General features: G+C 39.7%; 1 protein-coding gene across 2 annotated transcripts; it reads left to right on the top strand.

Annotated features, from left to right (window-relative positions):
• The first annotated feature begins 1,984 nt into the window (after positions 1 to 1,984).
• CNGA3 (cyclic nucleotide gated channel subunit alpha 3) lies at positions 1,985 to 20,958 on the top strand. 2 transcript variants are annotated; one of them, XM_058800169.1, is made up of 8 exons: positions 1,985 to 2,085; positions 5,702 to 5,818; positions 7,292 to 7,471; positions 9,001 to 9,054; positions 12,754 to 12,861; positions 14,917 to 15,024; positions 15,919 to 16,025; positions 19,191 to 20,958. In XM_058800169.1, exons 1-8 carry the CDS (start codon positions 1,985 to 1,987, stop codon positions 20,594 to 20,596), a joined length of 2,181 nt encoding a protein of 726 aa, XP_058656152.1. In that variant the 3' UTR covers positions 20,597 to 20,958. The 2 variants fall into 2 exon arrangements, with proteins under 2 accessions (XP_058656152.1, XP_058656153.1); XM_058800170.1 differs by lacking the exons at positions 9,001 to 9,054; positions 12,754 to 12,861.
• Positions 20,959 to 21,767: the final 809 nt, after the last annotated feature.

The raw sequence follows: 21,767 nt of genomic DNA, 5'->3' as shown, positions 1-21,767 counted from the left end.
TTTCAGCCATTTCAGTTTTAAGTGTAAAGAAATGCTGTACTTCATGTTTTTTAACCAAACTTTTGGGAACTGATGCACAAATGCACCTGGAAATCCATGTGCCACACCAGAGCATTTGAAACATAGAAAGGCATTGTTCACTCATCTCCAGTGTCAGAAGCAATGTGTCTTATCAGTGAGGGAATCCCTGGTGTTAGCAGCAAATTATCCACATCACCCCAAGACTTCAGAAGGGTTTCATTATTTCGTGCTTTTATTGTTTTAACAGTTTTACTTTTTTAACAGAGTTGCTTACTTTGTTGGAGGTTATAAACCAGGTGACCCTTGTTTTTAAGAACTGCTGTAGGTAAACATCAATCTGATTGTGAATCACCAGAACTGATAAGTGGAACTAAGTGTCAGAACTAGTCAAGAGCTTCACTCAGTGCTAAATTTGCTCTGAAATTACAACTTTAGAAAAAAGGTTAATGCTTTGTTACTTATGAATAATTCTTCCCACTCTCAAGCTTTTAAAACTGAGTTTTGTTTTTTAACATAAATTATGTGCACTTTAGAAGTTAATTCTTCTGAGTGAACATTCCAATCTGAGAGTGGGTTGAAAGAGTGGAATTTTTTCATATCAATGTGTAATAAAAATGCCCATTTTTTTCCCCAGTTAAACTTCAGTTAATCAACACGAACAAGGCTCAGTTTAAGGTGAGACACAGACAGTAACTGATTTAAATTAAGGCAAAATTAGTGATGAGGAGTACTAATAAAATTTTTGAATATTAAGTGATGCCCAAGGCTGTTTCTAGAGTAATTTCATTATTTCTGGATTAAAAAAAAAAAACACTTTAAAATATATTAAATAATTTTTAAAGTTATGTATTACTTTCTTTAATTGTCTGGGAATTGAGTGGAGGGTAAGTCAGGTATGTTGTTTTCAAGAAAGTGGGTGCATAATATTCTAACCATGTGTAATAACCTGAATGATTCAAGTCACAGTTTCTGAAAGATCTGTATTTCATTTGGTGTTGAAGGTGGATCTTGTGTGGTCAGTGACACAGAGGATTCCAGGTGAAAAATGGACACGACCTAGTGTGAGGGAGTTGATTGATCCTGAGGGAATTTCATTCTAGTCATATTTCAGACAAAAAAGGTTCCTGAATGGAGTTTCTAAATCTTTTTTTTTCTTGTTGAAAAATTCAAAGCTTTCACTGAAATTCTTTCATTCCTTCATTTGTAAGACACTTGTCTTAAGTCTTAAAACTCATTTTGTAAGTAGTAGATGTGATATGAATTTGGAAAGGCATTGAAGATCCAATCTGGAAAGGAATTTAGACAAATCTTTTAAAACCTGTAGGAGATAAGCTGCTAAATATTTTAACAGAGACTGTTTTGAAGCATTGTGATAAAACCCCCTAGTGTGTGTTTACTGCAGAGTTTTAATAATACAGAATTATAGCATGGCCTGCATTAAACTAAGGGGTAAATGTCATTAATTATCTGCTTGGTTAATATGGATTTTTGGAATAAAAGTCTTAATTATAAAATAGATAAAATTAGCACAGGGAAATCAATCTAAAGTGGAATAGGTTGTCCTAGCACATGTATTACCTGGCTTTTTTTAGTTGACTTTCTTACTAACCTTCTTTTAATGAGATTTTTAAATGCAATTTCACTATGGATAATAGGTATGACAGTGTTGGTAGTCCATAAAGCCCAGAGACTAAAAGAATATGATGTCATGTAACCCTTTTGCTTTGGTCATGATGAATTTTTACTAACACTTTTTCTTCTGTCTACTGCAAATAAATTGAGAAATACATGTCATATGTGCTTGTAAATATCACAGACCGTCCTTCAAATGGTTGAAATTGCTTTTTGCTGTTCCACTCTTTTAATAAAGAACTCTTTTTGAATACTGAGCACATTTCTTTTGAAGCCTTCATAATTTTTTTCCCGTTTCAGCTGTCATTTAGATGTTGATATGTAAAGCAAAATGGCAAAAATCAACACCCAGCACTCCTACCCTGGTGTACACAGCCTGTCCGTCAGAACTGCTGATGAAGATATCGAAAGGATTGGAAATGGCTATATCAGGTAATATTTTCCTTTCATCACAGTCAAGAGAACAGGTTGCTGCATAGTTTGTGGAACTCCTGTAGCTCTGGGAATGGCAGCTAGAATTATGGGAATATTGTGTTGTGGTATTGTTGGCCCAGTGCACTTTACAGACTTGACAACATCTGTCCAAAGCATAGAAGAGACAGACACAGGGAGGTTGCACTAACTCATCAAAGACAAACCTCTTTCTCAAGTCACCACACAGATAGCACACAGGGTCTATGCTTTCAACAAGGTATGTAGGATATGAGCAAGAAAAAGAACCTTTGAGCACCATGCAGTGAGAAGCCTTGGGAACGTTTGGTTTTCTTAAAGCAGCCTCTGCAAATTGCCTAATTCCTATGATAGGGAAAATCTGTAGTGAATAAAGAGTATCAGCATTTTTGTGCTGGATTTTTGGAGTGTCCCACTGTACAGAGGAAATGTAATAGTTTCTTTACATTCACCTTTCTCTAGTTTTGATAGTTTTAAAGTGGCTGTTTGAAACATGCAGTGAGCTTGCACTTAACCTATTGCACAGTAGCAGTCATTCCTCTAGACTGGGCAAAGCCTGCTGGGCCTGTGGAAACATGCCTGATGATCCATAGCATCTCTAAAGGCTGGAAGTTGTTTTCTGCTTTTGGCTTGTTATGGCCAACCACCTCCTCTATGCGGATCTTGTCAGGCTGTCTCTTGCTGTTAAAATGCACACCCAGACTAGAGCACCCAGAATCCTGATGGGCTGATGGGACTCCCTTTGTTATGGTGATTTTTGGATTGCATGTCACAGCAGCTGCTATGGATGCTCTGTTTGAATTGGTCCTTTATTTCTTTTTGTTTTGCTTTCATGGTACCTTCTATCACATAGATGTACCTTACTGAAGTGAAAATGGATCTGATTTGTTCTGCACAGTAAGGCTTGCTTGCTGTTGTTGCACTACCCCATGGTCTCCTTAGGGAGATTTAAAAAAGCCCTGTCCCTTTCCCTCCATTAACAGTGATGTGTTAGAAAAAGTGAAAACACAGATTGAAATGAGCCTCTTCCTTTCCTATTTTTAGTGTCCTATTTGTAGTAGATGTCAGTGATTGGCAGCTCACAGAAGGGAATTACTGGCTGGGATGTGAGGCGGGGTTATAAGGGTTTAAATGTAGAATTAAATCCCTATGGTCATCTGCAATTTCAGAGGCAATGACTTTGACAGGTAGAGGGACTGAAATATGAATTGCACTTTATCATCATGGTGATGGTCTTGAAGAGTAATTTTTTTAAAGGAACATTCAATATTATCAGCATTAATTGCAGGACTTCATAGATGGGTAAGATACAGTCTTGCTCTGTAAAAGAGATCTCCTGTTTAAGATTTTTGGATTCTTGAAATGAGTGCTGCTAAGTATATACAATAACTTTATAATACCATTAAAAATTTTGTTGGTTTTTTATTTAATTTTTTAAAAAATTTTTTAAAACTCTATTACTGGAAGATGAATTTAAATTCAGATTTGCTTTAGAATATGTCTGTACCCAAAGATAGAAGCCATCCATGATTTTAGGTTTTCTCTCTCTTACATCAAAATACGCAACTATAGATGTTGGGAAGAAAAGCATGTTTGCTAGAGTAGCTGCATTTCTTCTTTGCCTTTGCTGTCCTCCAGCTCCTATTTGCTGTAGTTCAACAGAGCAATTAAACACATTACTTAGTTCTTAATAAAGTCTGTGGGTGTTAAATTTATGCTTAATGTTAAGGATGTGCTTAAGCACTTTTCTGCTGTGGAATGAGGTGTCACCAAGAAAAAGCATTCACTGCAACACTTAACAGAAAGCTGCTACTGATTTTTAAAATGCTGTGCTCATTTTTGCTGCAGTGATTCATGTTCCCATAGTCTTACTCTGTAATGTGTTATAAAGTTGGTTCATTTTGTTAAAACAAAAATTAAAAAAAAACCCAAAATAACAAATGAATCTCCATTTTTAAAACCCAGCCTCTGTATAGAAACACCTCAAATAGGAGAGGCAGCACATCAGCTTATATACACAGGTTGGCTGTCTAAAGTTGGAAGTGGGATTCAGCTGTGCTCTGTAGACATCTGGATTTCAGTGTCTTCATGTGAGCAGGTGCCTGCATTCCTGCTGTGGAGTGGAGATGTAGTCAGTACTGGTGGTCAGCAGCACCCAGGGAACTGCTCAGCTTACCCTCAAACTCAGAAACTCTTCAGGCTCCTTTGGCTCTCTTGATTATGAGAGGTATTTAGTTGCCTGAAATAGGCATCTAATGCTATTTGAGATACTACAGAGTATTTGAAGCGTTTAGTAGGCACTAGTGGATGTGAGGAGACAGCTGTGTGCTCTGGAGAAGTCCAATAAAGTATTCTGAGGTGTTACAGATTGTACCAGACTCTATACTGAAGCAGCTGAATCAAGCCCTGAGATGGCCATTGGTTGTAATGGGAACTTAGATACTTCTTAGGCACTGCCATTAACAATATTAGAATTTATTGCTAAGATCACACAAAATGTATTATTACTCGGTAAATGGGAATAAAATACTTAAAGCCAGCCATGGTAGTGCAGTCTAAAACACTAACTAGTCCAGTATCCTTTCTCCAGCAGGTCTGTAAGCAGTTTCTCCAGGAAATACTAAAAAAGGTGGACAAACTCTACTATTCTCTCAGCATTCAGCTCAAGAGAGTTCTTGGGCTGAGTGTGGGCTCTGTGAATCTGGTAATCTGTGATGAATGCCTGTGCCATGAGTTTGTTAATTGTCCCCTTAGAAGGATGTTAACTTTGGCAGCCACAATATTCTCAGCACTGGCAACATAAACTAGGTTATAAAAGTTTTTCAGTACTAAATGGTGTTTTTTTAATGGAGGAGAAGTAGAAAACAGTTAACAAGTTGAGAATCCTGGGACTGTCAGGATCTATTTTTGCATTGTTCTTTGGGTAGAAATAATAATGTTTTAATTCTTTGTTTGTTAGTTTCTGAGCTGTGAGTGTACATAAAATTGAGCTGCTGATTATCCTTTTGTGGGCATTCACAATGCTGCTGCCAACTCTTATGAAGATACTGGAAGTATCATTTTTGTCAGTGTTTTCCTGGCATATAGATTAACAGACCCATATGAGAATTCTTGTTTCCATTACAAAGGGGGAAGAAAGTGATTCTTAATGAATGTAAAAAAAGTCTTGTAAAAGTGAATACTAAAGACTGAAAAACACAGAGAAAACCAAGGAGTACTATAAAAAAATCTGGAGTGAACCTTCATAAAGTCCAGCTTCCAGTGAAGTCAATTTCAAAACTGTGTTTCTGAAAGATGAGGCTAAAATTTAATATTTTTTTTCCTCAAATAGTAAGTTTTAAAGTGCTAATAAATCGTCTTTAGTTTCTGAGCTTGCTGGAATATATGGCAGAGACTCCACTGACTTCAGTTCATATTGGATGGCCCCAGAAGAATAGGAGCCCAGGCTTAGCAACAAGGTTATCAAATGCTGTATTACTAGGGAGAGGGCAATGTGCTGGAGTGTTTCCTGATGCAGTGGTGGAGAGAACCAGATGGGGGAAAGTCTGGTGAAGGCTGCATGGAATTCTTAAAAAAAAAAAAAAAAATGTTTTTGCAGAGCCCATTCATTGCGTGAGGATGCATCTTCAGAACTTCAGGGAGTCATTTCTGTGGAGGGAGGACATGTACCTGAATCCCAGACAAGCTCCTTCACTGGCAGGGGAGCAATGGCAAGGTAACATAGTAACTAATAGAATGTTAACTAACTAATAGAATTTCCAGTATTAATTCAATTTGCTGGAAAAGACTGGTCACAATTTGGAGGTAAAGAAAGAAGAGCCACCACTTTCCAAAGAAAGTGGATGGAGTCCAGCTGAAGAATGTCTGTAACATGTAACAGAAGTTGCATTTGAACTTGATTCATCACTTACTTATTACTAATAGAAGACTTAGAATCTGAGAGAGGCTGACTAAGCCCAAAGAAATTTTTCAAATATAAAAGAATAAATAATTTTTACATAACTGTATCTGAAAATACATTGAATGCCTGGGAAATGTGTGAAGTGAGGCCAGGCTGTAAAATAAATGGGTAAGTGTTTGGTTCAGGCTGATAGCTGATGCAGTGTTTGTTTCCTATCAAATAAAACATAATGATTGTCTCCTTTTGGTAGATGGCTCTGGAAAGGGAGGAGACAGGGAGTCTTTGTGTTTTGAGTGCAAGAATTCCTCTCAGTTTTTAGAATCCAGTTATGTTTATAATGGATTTGGAGCCCTAGTCAGCAAGATTGAAGCTGAACATTGTCTTAAGTTGTTTGTATTACTGGGACTTAAGTGAAAACCTGAAGTGGAGGTTCAAAACTTTATTATGTCTGCTTTGTGTCTGAGACAGCAGGGCTTTGCCTTCAGATACCATTGTTCCACATAAAACAGACCACAGTTTCTTTAAGCACAGTTTATTTCAAAGAGCAAAGAAAAAAATTACTGTAAAACTATGGTAATTTAAAGAGTATTGTTCACATTTCATCATTTTGGATAGTGGAGAATAAACTGGGATTTTCCTCCTTGGTTTTCAGATAATGACATCACCAGATGTAGATGACAAAGTATTCAAGAAGTTGAGTTTAGATGAGAAAAGATTGTAGTTGTGTGTTTTGTTTAAACATAATGCACATGAATATATAAATTCATACTGAGAGCTTCCTTTTTAATCTTTGTTTATAATTTCTTTACCTTTTTTCAGGATAGATTGGATGATGTGTGTGTAGCTACAGTTATGTATGCTCTGAATATACAGGGAAGTTTGTGATGTAATGTAACCATGAATGCCTAGCAATTTAAATATTAGGGTAACACAGCATGACTCTTGAATGGAAATTCTCAAGGATCTAAAAAACCTGCATCTGATGGACTTCACTGAGTATCTCACTTTGAGATGCAAAGGCCCCCACTCAGCAAGAATATTCTGTTGCTCCTGCAGTGGGGTTACAGTAGAATAGGAACTGATATGTGAGGTATTTTCCTGATCCAGTGCAGAAGGTGATCTACAAAATTGTGGCAAGTGACTGAGTTCATACTGTTACTCCATCAAGTTTAATTTCATCACAGGTGGAGATGTGGAGAAGAATCCTGGCTGGTGTTTGTGGGGATGTTTTAAGGCACCTCCTGTTTCTGCCTGGTTCAGTCCATTTTGTGTGTGTGCTCCATGCAGGCTGTCACGGTTTGTGCTGTCCGTGAGGTCCTGGGCCACAAGGCACGCGCACCGTGAGGACCAAAGGCCTGACTCTTTCCTGGAGCGCATCCGGGGCCCGGAGCTCGTGGAGGTGTCCACCAGGCAGAGCAACATCCGCTCCTTCCTGGGTGCCCGGGAGCGGCCCGGGGCAGCCAGCAGGTAAGAGGACTTGTTTGTACTTGAAATGGCTGAGGTTATCATGTTTTCTTGGTAATTAGGATGTAAGTTGTATTTTAAGAAGAGAGTAAGGAGCTTAGCGTGGGAGATGAACAGAGTATCTAATGCTGCCCAGGAATCTTCACATAACTAAAGTATTGCACTTTCAACAGATTTTCTTTCTCAAACACGCTGTGACCAAAATCTTGAGGTAAAGGATTTTTGATCATGCAGAGTGATTTCTCAGAACTGGAATTTTACCATATGCAACTTGACATTGCTAAACTGCTCTCTGCTGAGGAGAATGCAATTTCTATCTCAAGATTCTGAGATGTTTCTACTTTTGGCTTTTCAGGATCTTAATGTGCATAATCTGCAAGTGTTAGGAAACTCTAAAGAAGAAGTTGTGCAAAATTGCTTTGTTATATTTACTCAGAAGTCTATCTGATCACATTACAGAAAGCTTCTGAAATGGCAAAATCATTTGGATGCTGACTTCAGTTACTAGCACATACACAGTCTTTGGTATGGAAGGCAGGTTCAGTCTTAATTTTTTTTCAGTAAAATGAAAGTGAAACCTTTATATGTTTACAGTTCTTTGACTTGATGACTTATTATTACTCTATAAATGTATAATACAGTGTTGTAAATTTAACTCCAGCTAAAATGGGAAAATGAAATCCCAAGACAAAAGCTGTCTTTCTGTTTGGCGTTAGGCTTTGAAACAGAGTCTCCTATATTTTTTTGCCTAATTAAAGACTGGTAGGTAAGCAAGTAATTAGTTTCAAAAATATCAGCAAGCAATTCAGATTAAAGCAACAACCTTTGAATATCTGTGCATTACACAGGTTGCTTTGATTTGTTGTAGTCCTTCACTTGATCTACTTCTTAGAAATTCGTCTCAAGAGCACATTTTATTGAATTAGCCAGACTGTTGCCTGATTTCTCAGGTGTCTGGATCAGTAGCATCTGCAGATGGCAAGTAATTAGAGAGAAAAACATTGATCATAGGCCAACAAACCTCTGCATAAGGCTATTTGAAATTAATTTGGGGGCACCCATCCTTGCCTTCTCACTTTTATGCTGTTGGACAGGAACTCTCAGTTGTTGGATCATGAAGGCTTAATTCTGCAGCAATGGGTAGGTATGCTCATTACTTATCCACAAGCCTTGACACTGCATCTGTGAAGAGGACTTGAAAGGATTGAAGAAAGCTTGAAATAGAAGCCCAATGAGTACAGGGCTAAAAATAGTGAGGTGCATCTTGCCATGCACTAATACGCCTAAGAACAGGCTTCAGACATCAGATGTGGTCACAAATGTGTATGCCAGGCACATGACAGAAAGGAACTGGTGCCTTGAAGCAGTTATGCAAAGGGGCTTATCACAACAGTCAAAATTGACCTTGCTAATCTTATCAGTGCCAATGTGAGAAGCTCGTGAGTCTGTCTGTCATGTCAGCAAACACGTGTGTGAAAAACCAGCAGCCTTTACTGACACTCTTTAATGTGTTTTATTTAACTTGCTTGCAGTCACTGGCCCTTGGCCAGGTTCAATGTCAACTTCAGCAACAACACTAATGAAGAGTAAGTACTGTTAACTCCAAAGACCTTTCTACTACCAGCACCTTCTCTTTTTCCCTATCCAGCTTAGTAACATTTGTAGTATAAACTCCTTAGTTCTTGCTAAGCCTTTCCTAAGAGTATAGTTTTATTATAGAGAAATGTCTAGTTTTCTTGTATGAAAAGCATCATTTGTGCTCCCTGTGAACTTCTTTTTGTCTGAAGTTACCCCTTCCTCTCGAGGAGTGAATTTGACTAAGCATTTAGTCCCTACCTTCTGTAGTTCAGCTGGCTGATTTTACTGCATTACCAATTTATGCATTCATTTTTCAGTTTTTAAGTGAGATTCATGTGTAAATTTTCTAATAGTGGTTTCCCTCTTTTAACACACTGGTCCCTTTTTGCAAATCAAGTGTCCCAAAAATTTCAGGTTGTCAAATGAGAAGTGGATACTGATGAGGGCACCAAAACCCATTTATATGTCCATCTTTTAAAAGTGTGTGTTTCTGTTCGGCAGGTACTGTTGTCTTAGAGAGTGACAGGCACCATAATAAGGCTGGTATTGCCACAGGGTGTCTGACAGAAGCTGTCCTTTTGAGTTTATTTAATATAATTGACAAGCTATTTCACAGTGTTACACCAAAGAGAAATTTATTAAACAATGTGAAGAGCTCCTGTAATTTAAAATCATCCAACATCAATGTTTGTTGCTTGTCTTAGACCACAGCAATCTGAAGACATATCTGCTCTCCAGTATCCAGCAGCAGATATGTTCTCATGCATAATGATAGTAGGTTTTTTTTCATTGCTTTCCAGATGAAAACAAAACAAATAAAAGTACTCAGTACATCTTTGATTGTGTCAGAAATACTTCTAGAAAACTCTTGGTTCTTTTTTTTCTCCAAATAATTCCATCATAGGCAAGTTTAAACTGTACATTTTAAATGATGCTGCAAAACCTTTTTGCACATAGCTGCACAAGAGATCTTCCTTCTCCTAAAGCAACTTTTTGGTTTGGTTTGCGTAACTTTTATTCAAAAGGAAAATCTGTGTGCAGTGAACGGTGACAGAAATATGCAGGTTTTTCTTTAGACTGATATAAAAGAAGTGCTATAAGCTTGGAGCCAAGCCTGCTAGATGGAGCCCAAAGGACTGGTTAGGACAGAAATACTTCTGCCTTACTCTGTTTCTGACAGTGACTCAGGTACCTTGGGCAGAACTTTCATCCTTTCACTGTTTCATTATTTTTAAATGAGGACAAGACCTGTCTGTCTACCTGCCCAACAGTCTGAAACGTAGTTGATTTGCAAAGTACTTGACAGATGAGAAATGCAAATATTTGAGTCACTCAAAGACTATGACAGTGTTTTTAGAAGGGCTGATGAAGTAGATTTCTAAGTCTAAAGCTGCACACAGCTTAAAAACAGCATGGATTCTGCTGTGTTGGGGTCAAAGAGGACAGACACAAACTGTTTTATTAGTTACTGGATTTCAGTTTACTCAGGGTTACTGGTAAAGAAAAAGAAATGTGGACTTTTCATTATGTTAAAGAGCTAAGTGTGCCGTGTCTTGGGGAACTGTACATGATGCTTTCAAGTCTTTGATTATGGCCAACCTTTTCCATTGAGCAATTTCCAATCAGACTGCAACTAGATGTGAGTATGATAAATTGGGAGTTACCATAACAGAAAAATAAACAGAGGCAACATGAATGGAAGAAACTCATTTACAAAAGGTACCTGTAGTTGACAGATGAGTTTGTAGGAGAACTCAGGCCAGGGAAAAATAGGTGCTATTTTAAAAAAATAGGGGAAAATTAGATACTCTGTGAAATAAAGTTTTTTCATTTTTAATAAATAAAACACAAACATAGGAGGGAGTTGGAATTGTCAAAATTGTCAAATTGTCCCTCCAAAGTTCACCACCACTGAGACTTTTTGGCTGATTCTCAATCTCAGCCTACTTTTCCTTGCATAACAGGATCCAGAAATGTACAGGCAGCCCTACCCTTTGAAAATTCTACTTACTGGTAGGAATGCCAGGCATTTGAAGTATTGAGGATCTACATTAATGCTAACAACAGCAACTGAGCATTTCCCTTTAGATCAGACACCATGCATGGTAATCTGAAGTGAAATCCTTACATGTTTTTTAAACAGGAAGGAGTTTTGGGGGCAGATTGGAAAATGAAGAGGTAAAGTTCTCGACAGTCAGTCCAGAGAAATAAATTCTTGAGAAACAGTTCCCACTGCTGTGTAGGAATCATCTTTGGTAAATAAAAAACTCTTTCTTTGATTTGAGATGCAAGTAGAAATAGAAGATCAGTCAAGCCAAAGGTTCTTTTCCCCTCCAGTTCTGCTCCCTTTTACTGTGTAATTTTGAAGGTGTCAGTGGTGTTGATCAGCTTGGTAGGTATTTCCCTGGATGTGGCAGAGTGTGGGATCTTGGCATGTTTTAGCAAATGAGTCTTGGCTTTTCCAAAGTACACTGTGGTGGTGCATCACTGTGGAAATATTTAAGTGTAAGGACTGGAACAGGTGCTCATTGCTGATTGGTGAAAGCCGCTACTATCTTAAAATTGGTGGCTGTCATCTCCTTTGGAGCACTTCTTTCTCCCTGTATCAAGCACTTCCCTAGATGTGACTGCCATTCACAGCACAGAGCTTTCTGTCTGAGCAGTATGAGCAGGTGTGCACAGAAAGCACAAGTCCTGCAAGCAGCACTGTTACACACTCTGTCCTTGCTGTGGGGGGTTGCTGTCATTAAACTAATTTATCCTTTCTTGACACCAGTGCAAAGGGAGCCTCAGACACACTCTTGGCAGTTCAGAGGAGAAAACAGAGCTCCCATGGGAGCAGGAATCCATGGCTTTCAATCAAACCAGACATTACATGTGAGGAGTTTTGTGATCCACATGCAGTGTAGTGTGAGGATCACTCTTAGGCTTTTCTGTCTGGGGGGGATGTTTTCTGCTTCAAGGACTAGAAGTGTTCAAATAAAAAAGGAGGAGATCTTGGATCATGGATTTTCTGCTTGTGCAAGTGAGCACCAATCTTCACAACACATTGCATGATTGATGACCAAGGCATGTAGCAGATCTAGCTTTAGGTATTGTCAGAATCTTGTGAAAGATGTTAACTTCCTGTAGGTTTGAAAAGTATTTTTGGGCCTGTCTGCCTAAGTTAACATATTTCAGGACTCTTATGTTCAGACAAGCCTAAGAATGGGACAACTGAGATCCAGAGGCAATTAATGAATTAAAATTTTTCTGGTTTTAAAGAACCATGAGAGGAGATTCATCCTGATTTTTTATAATTACTATGAAAGCTTCAGACAGTCACATTGAGGCTTTAGCTGTGCAAAGAACGCTGACAGTTTGTTAAACCATTTCACATTCTGTCATCATTTGATAGGTTTCTTTTTAAGTGCCTGGGCTCTTAAGAGTCAATCAAACTGAAAGCATTTACTTAAAATTAGCCTGGTACGCTGATGTCTGAAAAGGTCAAGGAGCTGTGGGTGACTAATGCAGAGAATCAGCCACCTGGTTACCTGATGTGATGGTGTGGTGGTGTCAGGGTGAGAGGTCTCAGCCTGAGAACCCTTTTTTCCAATTGGATCCCTGTCCTATTCTGTCTGGAGTTTAGAATAGTTCCCAAACCTCCATCCTCTCCCTTTACTGTTCAGTATTGGTAATACTGCTAAGCCTTGCATTATGTTGTACAGCAAAAAGGAAGAAAAGAAAGAGGTTAAAGAGGAGAAAAAAGAGGAAAAGAAGGAGGAGAAAAAAGAGGAAAAGAAAGATGACAAAAAAGATGATAAAAAAAAGGAAGAGTAAGTATAAAGAATGAATATGTGATTGTAGCACATCTCTTACACTACAAAACATGGTATAGCATTTCATTATAATGTTAAAATTGTTCTGTAGACTGCAGATTCTTAGCCTGTCAAATCTTTAATACATTTTCCCCTTTGGGAAGGTTTCAGTTGCTCAGCAAGTTGTATCTTAGAGACCTCTATTTAGGTCTTTGAGAAACAGCTGCCTACATCAGTAAAAGGGAATTGAGCTACCTCTGGTAACTTTGAACTGAAGATCACTTTTCAATTATGACAACACTTTAGGACAGCAGCCTGCTTTGCAGAGCTGCAGACTTTTCGTTGTTCCAGAATTTCCGTAATGATTCAGAGCAGATGAACCAAAAGTCTGGTTCGTCTTACCGTGTAGAAATATCTTACATGAAGAAAATTAAAGGTTTGCTAATAAGTTTACTTATTTCACTGACTAGTTATTTAATTACTTAATATAGTGCAGTTCATTGCTAATGATCACTAAATTTGTTTCTGTTAGTTAAGGGATGGTGTATTTCTGCAACAAAATGAGGTAATTTGAATGCTTTTGACATAAATGGATCGTGTTGTTGCTTTGTTCCCTTAAAGCTGACCCAAATACAGTGCAATTTACTATTACCAGTGATTAAAAGTAATGATGATGGCAGATAAAGAGAGAATGCATTTGAGTGCATTTCACAGTTAAGGAGTATGTTACAGGGATATACTCTAGGTTTATATGTATGTATGTGGTGCTATATAGACATGAGGGCATTCCAAATGGAATCTGATTGATTCCAAGATCTTTATTAATCAAAGCTTTTAATTTTTTTTCCAATTACAAAGTCTTTGTTCTAAACAGTGTCTTTTGTCTTTAATTACTATGTAGTGAAAGTGTGAGCTTTGCAGTAGCCAAGAGTGTTTTAATACATTTTCTCAAAGAAAATTGATGTTTTAATGTGTACAAGGTAGTATACTCTGATGTATAATGGCCATATTTCATGGTCACCAGTTTTGAGGTGGTGATCAGTTTTCTAGAAGAAACGGTTTAAAACCAGTAGTGAAGATAGTAAAGTAAATACATTTTAGATTAAAGCTGCTTCTTTTACTCACATTTCTGGGTATTCAGCTGACAGCAATGGCAATGCCAGAAATACACACAGATTTGAAATAAATTACCATTATATTTTAATATATTTGCATTCTTGGAGATTAGGAAAAGTCCCACAAATACGTATTCAAGCATTGCCTTGCCACATATTCTGCACACTATTATACAGTCCACATATCACAGTTTTACAGTTGAATTAATTTTGCAGCTGTGGACCTCAAATCCACTGATTACAAGCCTAATTGCTCTCTATTCCATATTAACCTTTCTCATGCTGGAGGTGGGCACTTCTGAGCATATCCTGTGCCATTAGCCATGCTGTTCTTCAAATCTTTACATTCCAGGCCTGTATGCTTCCTTTAGCATCACTTCCTTGTTGTGAGGCTGAGCCAGGACTGTGAATGTTTGAAATTTGCCTTTGACAAAGACATATTTCAGCTTTAGTCACACACACTGTATGTGCATATGCACACAGTGTTTCTTACTTGTACAGACATGTATTTAAATACATACATGTTTTACTTGTTCAAATGCGTGCTTATACAGTCATTTCCATAATAGAATTTGCTAAAAATCAATAATTAGCCTGCAAAGGAAGGCTCTTTCTCTAGCAATGAAATGTAACCTTCTAATCTGAGTGACAATAAGAAATATTTAACAATTAAGGGTTTTTTTCAGTGTGGGGCTTAATACAGAAGGCTGTGGGTTTCAGCCTGGGAGATATGAATGTCTGTGTTTTCTTTCCACTCTTACATTTTCCAAAGCTGTGTCAAACAAAGTAGAGCTTGTCAGATGGAATGCCTGGTATCTCATCTGCACTGCCTGCATGGATACATTCTCTTCTTGGGCAGCTGTGAGTTCATGGTGAAATGAGCAGCCTCAAGAAGAGGGAAATCCAGCAGGTTGCTTTCTTAAATTTCCAGAGTAAATCTGCATGTTTTACTTTCCAGGCAGAAAAAGGAGGTCTTTGTGATAGATCCTTCAAGCAATCTGTACTACAACTGGCTGACTGTAATTGCAGCACCCGTGTTCTATAACTGGTGTATGCTAGTGTGCAGGTATGGATTGAAGTTAATAACAATTTTACATTTCAATCATTATCTTTCCTATGTAAATCACCCTCTTACCTCCCTGCAGTATGTTTTGAGTGACTTGCCTAGAAGATTTACAGTTCATACCCCATTAGGGATGTATGATATGCCTACCACTGGGAATAGATTGCCAGTGTTTGTTTTTTTTTTCCTTTTTGTCTAAAAGCAGGTGGATGTAGCTTGCAGTGAGTGTCCTCATGAGCGCTGGTGTGGCCTTTGTGTGCCACCTGCCGGCTGAGCTGTGTCCTGGCCGCTGCATCCCAGGGCACTGCCAGGGATGAGGGCTTCCCACCTCCCAGGAGAGAACAGAAAGGAGGGATGTGGGCAGTGGTGGGGCCTCTTAAATTCATATAATACATCTTTTGGACGCTCGAAGGGCAGGAAGATGTAACTCAAGTATTTATTTTCCATAGTAGAATATAGAAATCAGGTTCAGTGAAAGTGATGGTGAGCTGAAGAAAGAAAGGGTTTCCTTACACTGTGTAAGATGGTAGGGAGAGATGAGGATGGCTTGCCACTGAGAAATAAATCTTTTATTTGGGAATTATCTTCATGGAGATATGTATCCCGTGAAATCTGGTGCACTTTTATTGGAGTGATATGTGTAATCCTGCATAACTGGGGCATTTATGTGTTTGAGTTTATTCCTGTCAAGAACACCTTTGAATTCTGAAAGATCTTGGTGTCTGTTTGGACATAGCTCTAGTGTGCAGATGTCTGCACACTAGATATTGGAGATGGAGATATTCTGTAATATTTTGGGAACAGAAATGTGCACTAACATTACAGCTGGGGCATGTAATGCAAGTACTCTGCTTATGCAGTTGGTGTAATTATTTTTTTAAATTTTTGTTTCTTTAGAGCCTGCTTTGATGAGCTACAAATGGACCATATTAAAATGTGGCTGTTCTTGGATTATCTCTCTGATATTATCTATGTTATTGACATGTTCGTCAGGTTCAGAACAGGTGAGTCTTTCTGGGATTTGTTCTCTAATACTGCATGTATTTAAAGGCTGGAAACAAAATTCCCCTGTGGGGTGTTTCCACTGTAATGTCCTGTCAGAGTGCAACAGTGGAGGCTTTTGGAAGATGAAGTGTCTGATCAGCTTGGATTTTTGAAGGCCATACGTTCCAACACTTGTCTCTGAATTCAGTTCTGTCAGTAATAGGCATGCCAGATGCTGAGTGCATAGCTGTGTGGGGAAGGGACAATAGGGCACCTGGGGCAGGAAACCAACTGCACCCCAAAAATGCTGTTTTCTTTACTAAGCAGTGCAGCACCCTGCTCAGAAGTGGTTATTGAGTTGGTCAAGTGCAAGACCTGGCACCTGTCCCAGCCTTCAGTCTGTGCTCCTACGCCTGGAACAGGCAGTGTGGCCCCTCTGCCACCATCTGCCACCCTCCGTGCTTCCTGCAGGCTCTGTGAGGTCCTGCCAGAGTTTCCCACTGCCTGGTGATGGGACAGGGTTAACCCAGGAACCTGTGCTTAGGTCCTGCCTTCCTGGAGGAAGTGTGAGCCCAGAGGATTTGTGAGGGCTGTGCCATGCTATGTGTGAAGTGATTCTCTTCAACTTCTTGTAGTGTTTCTGTAATCCAGCAGGCTGAGATTCCAGCCTTAAAATGGTATCTGTTTTAAACTGAGCAAGGTCATAATATAATATAATATAGGCCTGAGCAATGACATACAGTGATCCATGTCACCAAGTTACTGAATAGTCCTCAATGCACTTTGGTGCTTGCACTTTGGTCCATGCCAGAGAGCACCCAGTGTCTGGGGACAGCGAGGAGGACAGCAGAGGTTGGGTGTTTTTGGAGGGGCCTGGGAAAACTTACACGAATAGAAGCTGTCATGGTAGCTGGTCTGGGGCCAGAAAACATCTCCTGTCTCATTCTCTTCACTGGTACAGACACAGCTTCAAAATGTCCCTTCAAAGGGTCCACAACAACTGATAATTTAAAAGTGAGAGTAATTTTAGATCTTTGATTTTAACATCTTACCCATTTTTATCTATTTATTTATTTAAAGTTGTGCTGACAGCTTGATGTTAATTATGGCCTGTGAGAAGTTGTAAACATAATTACAAGATGGGCTAAAAATGCTCTCATGTGGGAAGCACACAACCCATGGCAAGCCAAATTCTTAAACTTAGCAAGTACTTTGTTCAACAGGAAAGTCAGTTTCAGGTACCAGCCAAAATCACAAGAGTGCTGCATTTGGGGCAGGATGGGGAGGGGCATTCATCTTCTTTATGCAGTTAAAATGTCAGCTATGCCAACTAAATTTACCTTCTGCAGTTATGTCTGTTAATGTAATGGGAAAGAACAGAGCAGAAATTATGCATGTCCAGGCAAAGCAAGTTATAAATTTCCATGGGCTGTCCTGATAATGATTATATCACTGTTAAAACCTGACTGGAATTCGAATTTTCAGGCCTGGCTTGCAACTGCAGAATTGCTGGAGCTGTCTCCCAAATGTTTCAGTGCAGGTGTCAGCTGTAGTTCCAGGCACTCCAAGAAAGAAGTTGCTTCTTTTAGGTGGCAAAATCTTTGTCAGCTCTCTTAACAGTTCCTTCTGGCTCTGCCTCTCTGCCTTTGCCTGCTGCATTTTCATGTGAGTCCACAAGGCCCATCTTCCCTGGGGATGGAGGTCCTGGCAGCCTTTGGGGAGGAGTGAGACTTTGCTGTCTGAGGGCAGGGTCTGCCTTGGAACTGAGATCTAGGTAGCCTCACGACTACTCTGATCAGCAGCTTCTCCATGGTGCATTTCTGTCTAGCTGCAGAGCCAGTTGGACTGCATTTCACCTGTTTGGTGACTGTGCATTGTGAAACAGAAAAGATTCATGTCTCAGCAGCTGGTTGTGTTTAGCATACCCTGTGTTCTAATGCTTTCAGAAGATTTTACTGCAAGACTTCAGTTCTATAAGAGAACAAAAAGCCAAGAGATTTTATCTCCTTTCAGGAGGAAGGTGTTTTCAAAGTTATTTTTCATAACTGTGTATCAGAAGTTGATCAGTCTGGCCAGCTTTTCTGTTTAGTTGTACAACCAAAGGGCATATTTGACCTGCTTTTTCAGCAGTGTTCTGGGAGGCAGCACATGCATGGCACAGGAACTACTTCCATTAGTAATCGCTGTTAGTTTGCAGATCCAAAGCCAGATACACACAAATAGATGTGGCATTTTCAGATGAGCCACACATTCCAGAAATACCGTGCTGTGTAGGGCACAAAGAAATGCAGCTTGGTGTTCCTCAGCAGAGGCTTCCCTGAGAAAGCTATAGGTGCCTTGCAGATTGCTAAGGAGTTAGTAAAATGTGATAATCCAGGATACACCGGGAATGTTTTGTTTTTTCCTCAGTGGACATTTTCTCCGGAGTGGCCCAGTGGGCTGACAGTTGGATATCTTCAATTGCAGCAAGTATTTGATATCTATCAATTATATAGGCTGTTCCTTGTGGAACATTTTTAATGCCCTCAGAGGCACAAAAGAGCTGTGCTCTTGTCTCTCACTGCAGTTTATATCTATTTGTAATTTTTTTAAATCTAATACTTTTCAAAGTCTTTGGAATGAAAAAATTTTGATGTGTGAAAGTCTGCTTAGTAGCTCTCTCACTAGAAATACAAAGTGCAAGCCAAGTAAAATCACGTCAGATTTAACACTGGACACAAGAAGAAAAGCATGACTTAGGGAGGGGGATGACTGCATTTCTTTATCTCAAGGGTATCTATATTGTTTGAAAAAGGTTTCCAACAATCTATTATGCCTACTTATTCTTGGTATTTATTTTAAAATACTCCACTGCTATTTTATAGACACTTTCTTAACTTTAGTTATGACTCATGCCAATGATTCATGAAAAATTAGACACTTGAATATCCCTCTTTTTTTTGCAAAGATACTTAAAAGAAAAAGATACAGCTGTCGCAGGAAGGAGTAGAAGGCCTCAGGGAGCACTGTGGTGATAATAGAATCATTGTTCTTAGTCATTATATACCAGCTTTGAAAGCTGATTGAAATATTTAAATATGCAATTAAATGACCTAAGTATCTGTAGGCATAACAGTAAAAATTTTAACTTTCACTACTGTTGATGGTATTTTTACTCTAATGTAAAATCTTTTTATTCTCTGAAGGCTTCCTTGAACAAGGATTGCTAGTTCAGGATGAGAAGAAGTTACGAGAACATTATACCAAAACTGTGCAGTTCAAACTGGACGTGCTGTCTCTTGTGCCAACAGACCTGGCATATTTCAAGCTTGGTTTGAACTACCCCGAGCTCCGGTTTAACCGCCTGCTGAGGATCGCTCGGCTCTTTGAGTTTTTTGATCGTACTGAGACCAGGACAAATTATCCAAATATGTTCCGCATTGGCAATCTGGTGTTGTACATTCTCATCATCATCCACTGGAACGCCTGCATCTACTTTGCGATATCGAAGGTGATCGGGTTCGGAACCGACACCTGGGTGTATCCCAACGTGTCCGTGCCGGAGTACGCGCGCCTGTCCCGGAAGTACATTTACAGTCTGTACTGGTCGACGCTCACGCTGACCACCATCGGGGAGACACCGCCCCCGGTGAAGGATGAGGAGTATCTCTTCGTGGTCATCGACTTCCTGGTGGGCGTGCTCATCTTTGCCACCATTGTCGGGAACGTTGGCTCCATGATTTCCAACATGAATGCTTCCAGGGCAGAGTTCCAGGCCAAAGTGGATTCCATTAAACAGTACATGCAGTTCCGAAAGGTGACTAAGGATTTGGAAGCCAGGGTTATTAAGTGGTTTGATTACCTCTGGACCAACAAGAAAACGGTGGATGAGAAGGAAGTTCTCAAAAATCTGCCTGACAAGTTGAAGGCTGAAATTGCCATCAATGTCCATTTGGACACGCTGAGGAAAGTGCGTATATTCCAGGATTGTGAAGCTGGACTTCTCATTGAGCTGGTGCTGAAACTGAAACCTACGGTCTTCAGTCCTGGTGACTACATTTGCAAAAAAGGAGATATTGGAAGAGAAATGTACATTATTAAAGAGGGAAAATTGGCTGTGGTGGCGGATGATGGCATAACCCAATTTGTAGTCCTAAGCGATGGCAGCTACTTTGGTGAAATCAGCATCCTAAACATCAAAGGTAGCAAATCTGGCAACAGGAGGACAGCCAACATTAGGAGTATTGGTTATTCTGATTTGTTCTGCTTGTCTAAGGATGATTTAATGGAAGCCCTCACAGAATATCCAGAAGCCAAAAAGGCTCTGGAAGAGAAAGGACGTCAAATTCTGATGAAAGACAATTTAATAGATGAGGAGGCAGCAAAAGCGGGAGCTGACCCAAAAGACTTGGAAGAAAAAATAGGACGACTTGAAGTAGCTCTGGATACGCTGCAGACTAGGTTTGCAAGGCTCATGGCAGAATACACTGCATCTCAACAAAAGGTGAAACAGAGACTTGCCAGAGTAGAAACCCGAGTAAAAAAATACGGTAGTGGCAGCTTATCAATTGCAGAAGCAGAGGCTGAAAAACCTGAGGAGGAGAAAAAGTAATGGAGTATTTATATTTCCTCACTTATTGGAGAAGGTTGAAGCACTGAAAGCCATAAATGTATGTAAATATGTGTGTGCATACATAGACATAATTATTTTTATATGAACTCAAGAGAATGGTTTTTAGCATTTTTAACTGAAGCAGTATTTTCTTGTAAACAGAACACTGTCACCTTCTTCTTGGGGGGAGATTTGGTCCAGCACTTGGTACTTTTTTGTACTGAGAGTGGGCTTCTTACAAGTCATGCTCAGAATGTCTGCTGTGTTTGGTACCGGTAGGTCTTGACACATTGTCTCTTCCTGCACATCATGCGTTAAGAAGGCATTGTACTTGAAGTAGAAGAGATGAAATTTTTCCTTTTTAAGAGCTTAAAAAATGTTCATAGGGTACCCTGCTCTAACTTGCTACTTTAGTAGCTGATTAAATGCATGGATGGATGTCTGGGTTTCTCAAAATTTTTGTTCTTTCACAGTCTGTGCAGACAGTTGGACAACAGCTAAGCAGTGTCAGGTACCTGGCCATTGCAGTGCACCCTGCACGTGTCTGAAACAGCCGTGTGCTCGATGCTTTAGTGTGATTCTCTCTAATGAGCTGGGTTCTGCACAAAGGACCATGCTGACAGAGTAGCAGTGCTCATTCATGTCCCTTCTGGCAGCGTCTGTGACAGCCTTTGCTGCTCTGCAACTGCTTTGCCAGGGGAGAGAGCAGGGGATGCTCCCTTCTGGATTTTTAGCCCAGTTCCATCAGCACTGCTAAAACCCTCGCTTGGAAAGGAGTCCCCCTAAGGGTAATACTCCCAGGTTTCACCTCCCAGGTGAAACCTCCCAAGTTTCACCAAACCTGGGAGGAGAAAAGAGGGCTCTGGTGTGTGCAGCTCCCCTGTGTAGGGTGCTGAGTGAACTCCCTGGCAAGTGGGCAGTCCCGAGGGACTGCCTGAGCTACTGAGAAATCCCATGGGCTGGCAGGGCAGGCTGTCACTGCCTGCCAGGCAGCTTGCTCCCACAACAGGTTTTCTGCAAGGCAAGGATAACAAGCCCTGTGTTGCAAAGTCATTCTGGTCACTTAGGCCTATGTTTTCTTCCTTTTTATTTCTTCTGAGGATGTCTACTCCATCTCCCTGTGCTGTTTGCTGCCATCTTTTCTCCAAAGTAGTTGTCACACTACCTTGTT

Source organism: Ammospiza caudacuta, chromosome 2 (assembly GCF_027887145.1).
Source record: "Ammospiza caudacuta isolate bAmmCau1 chromosome 2, bAmmCau1.pri, whole genome shotgun sequence".
Taxonomy (NCBI): domain Eukaryota; kingdom Metazoa; phylum Chordata; class Aves; order Passeriformes; family Passerellidae; genus Ammospiza; species Ammospiza caudacuta.
This window is presented reverse-complemented; position numbering and strand designations above follow the sequence as displayed.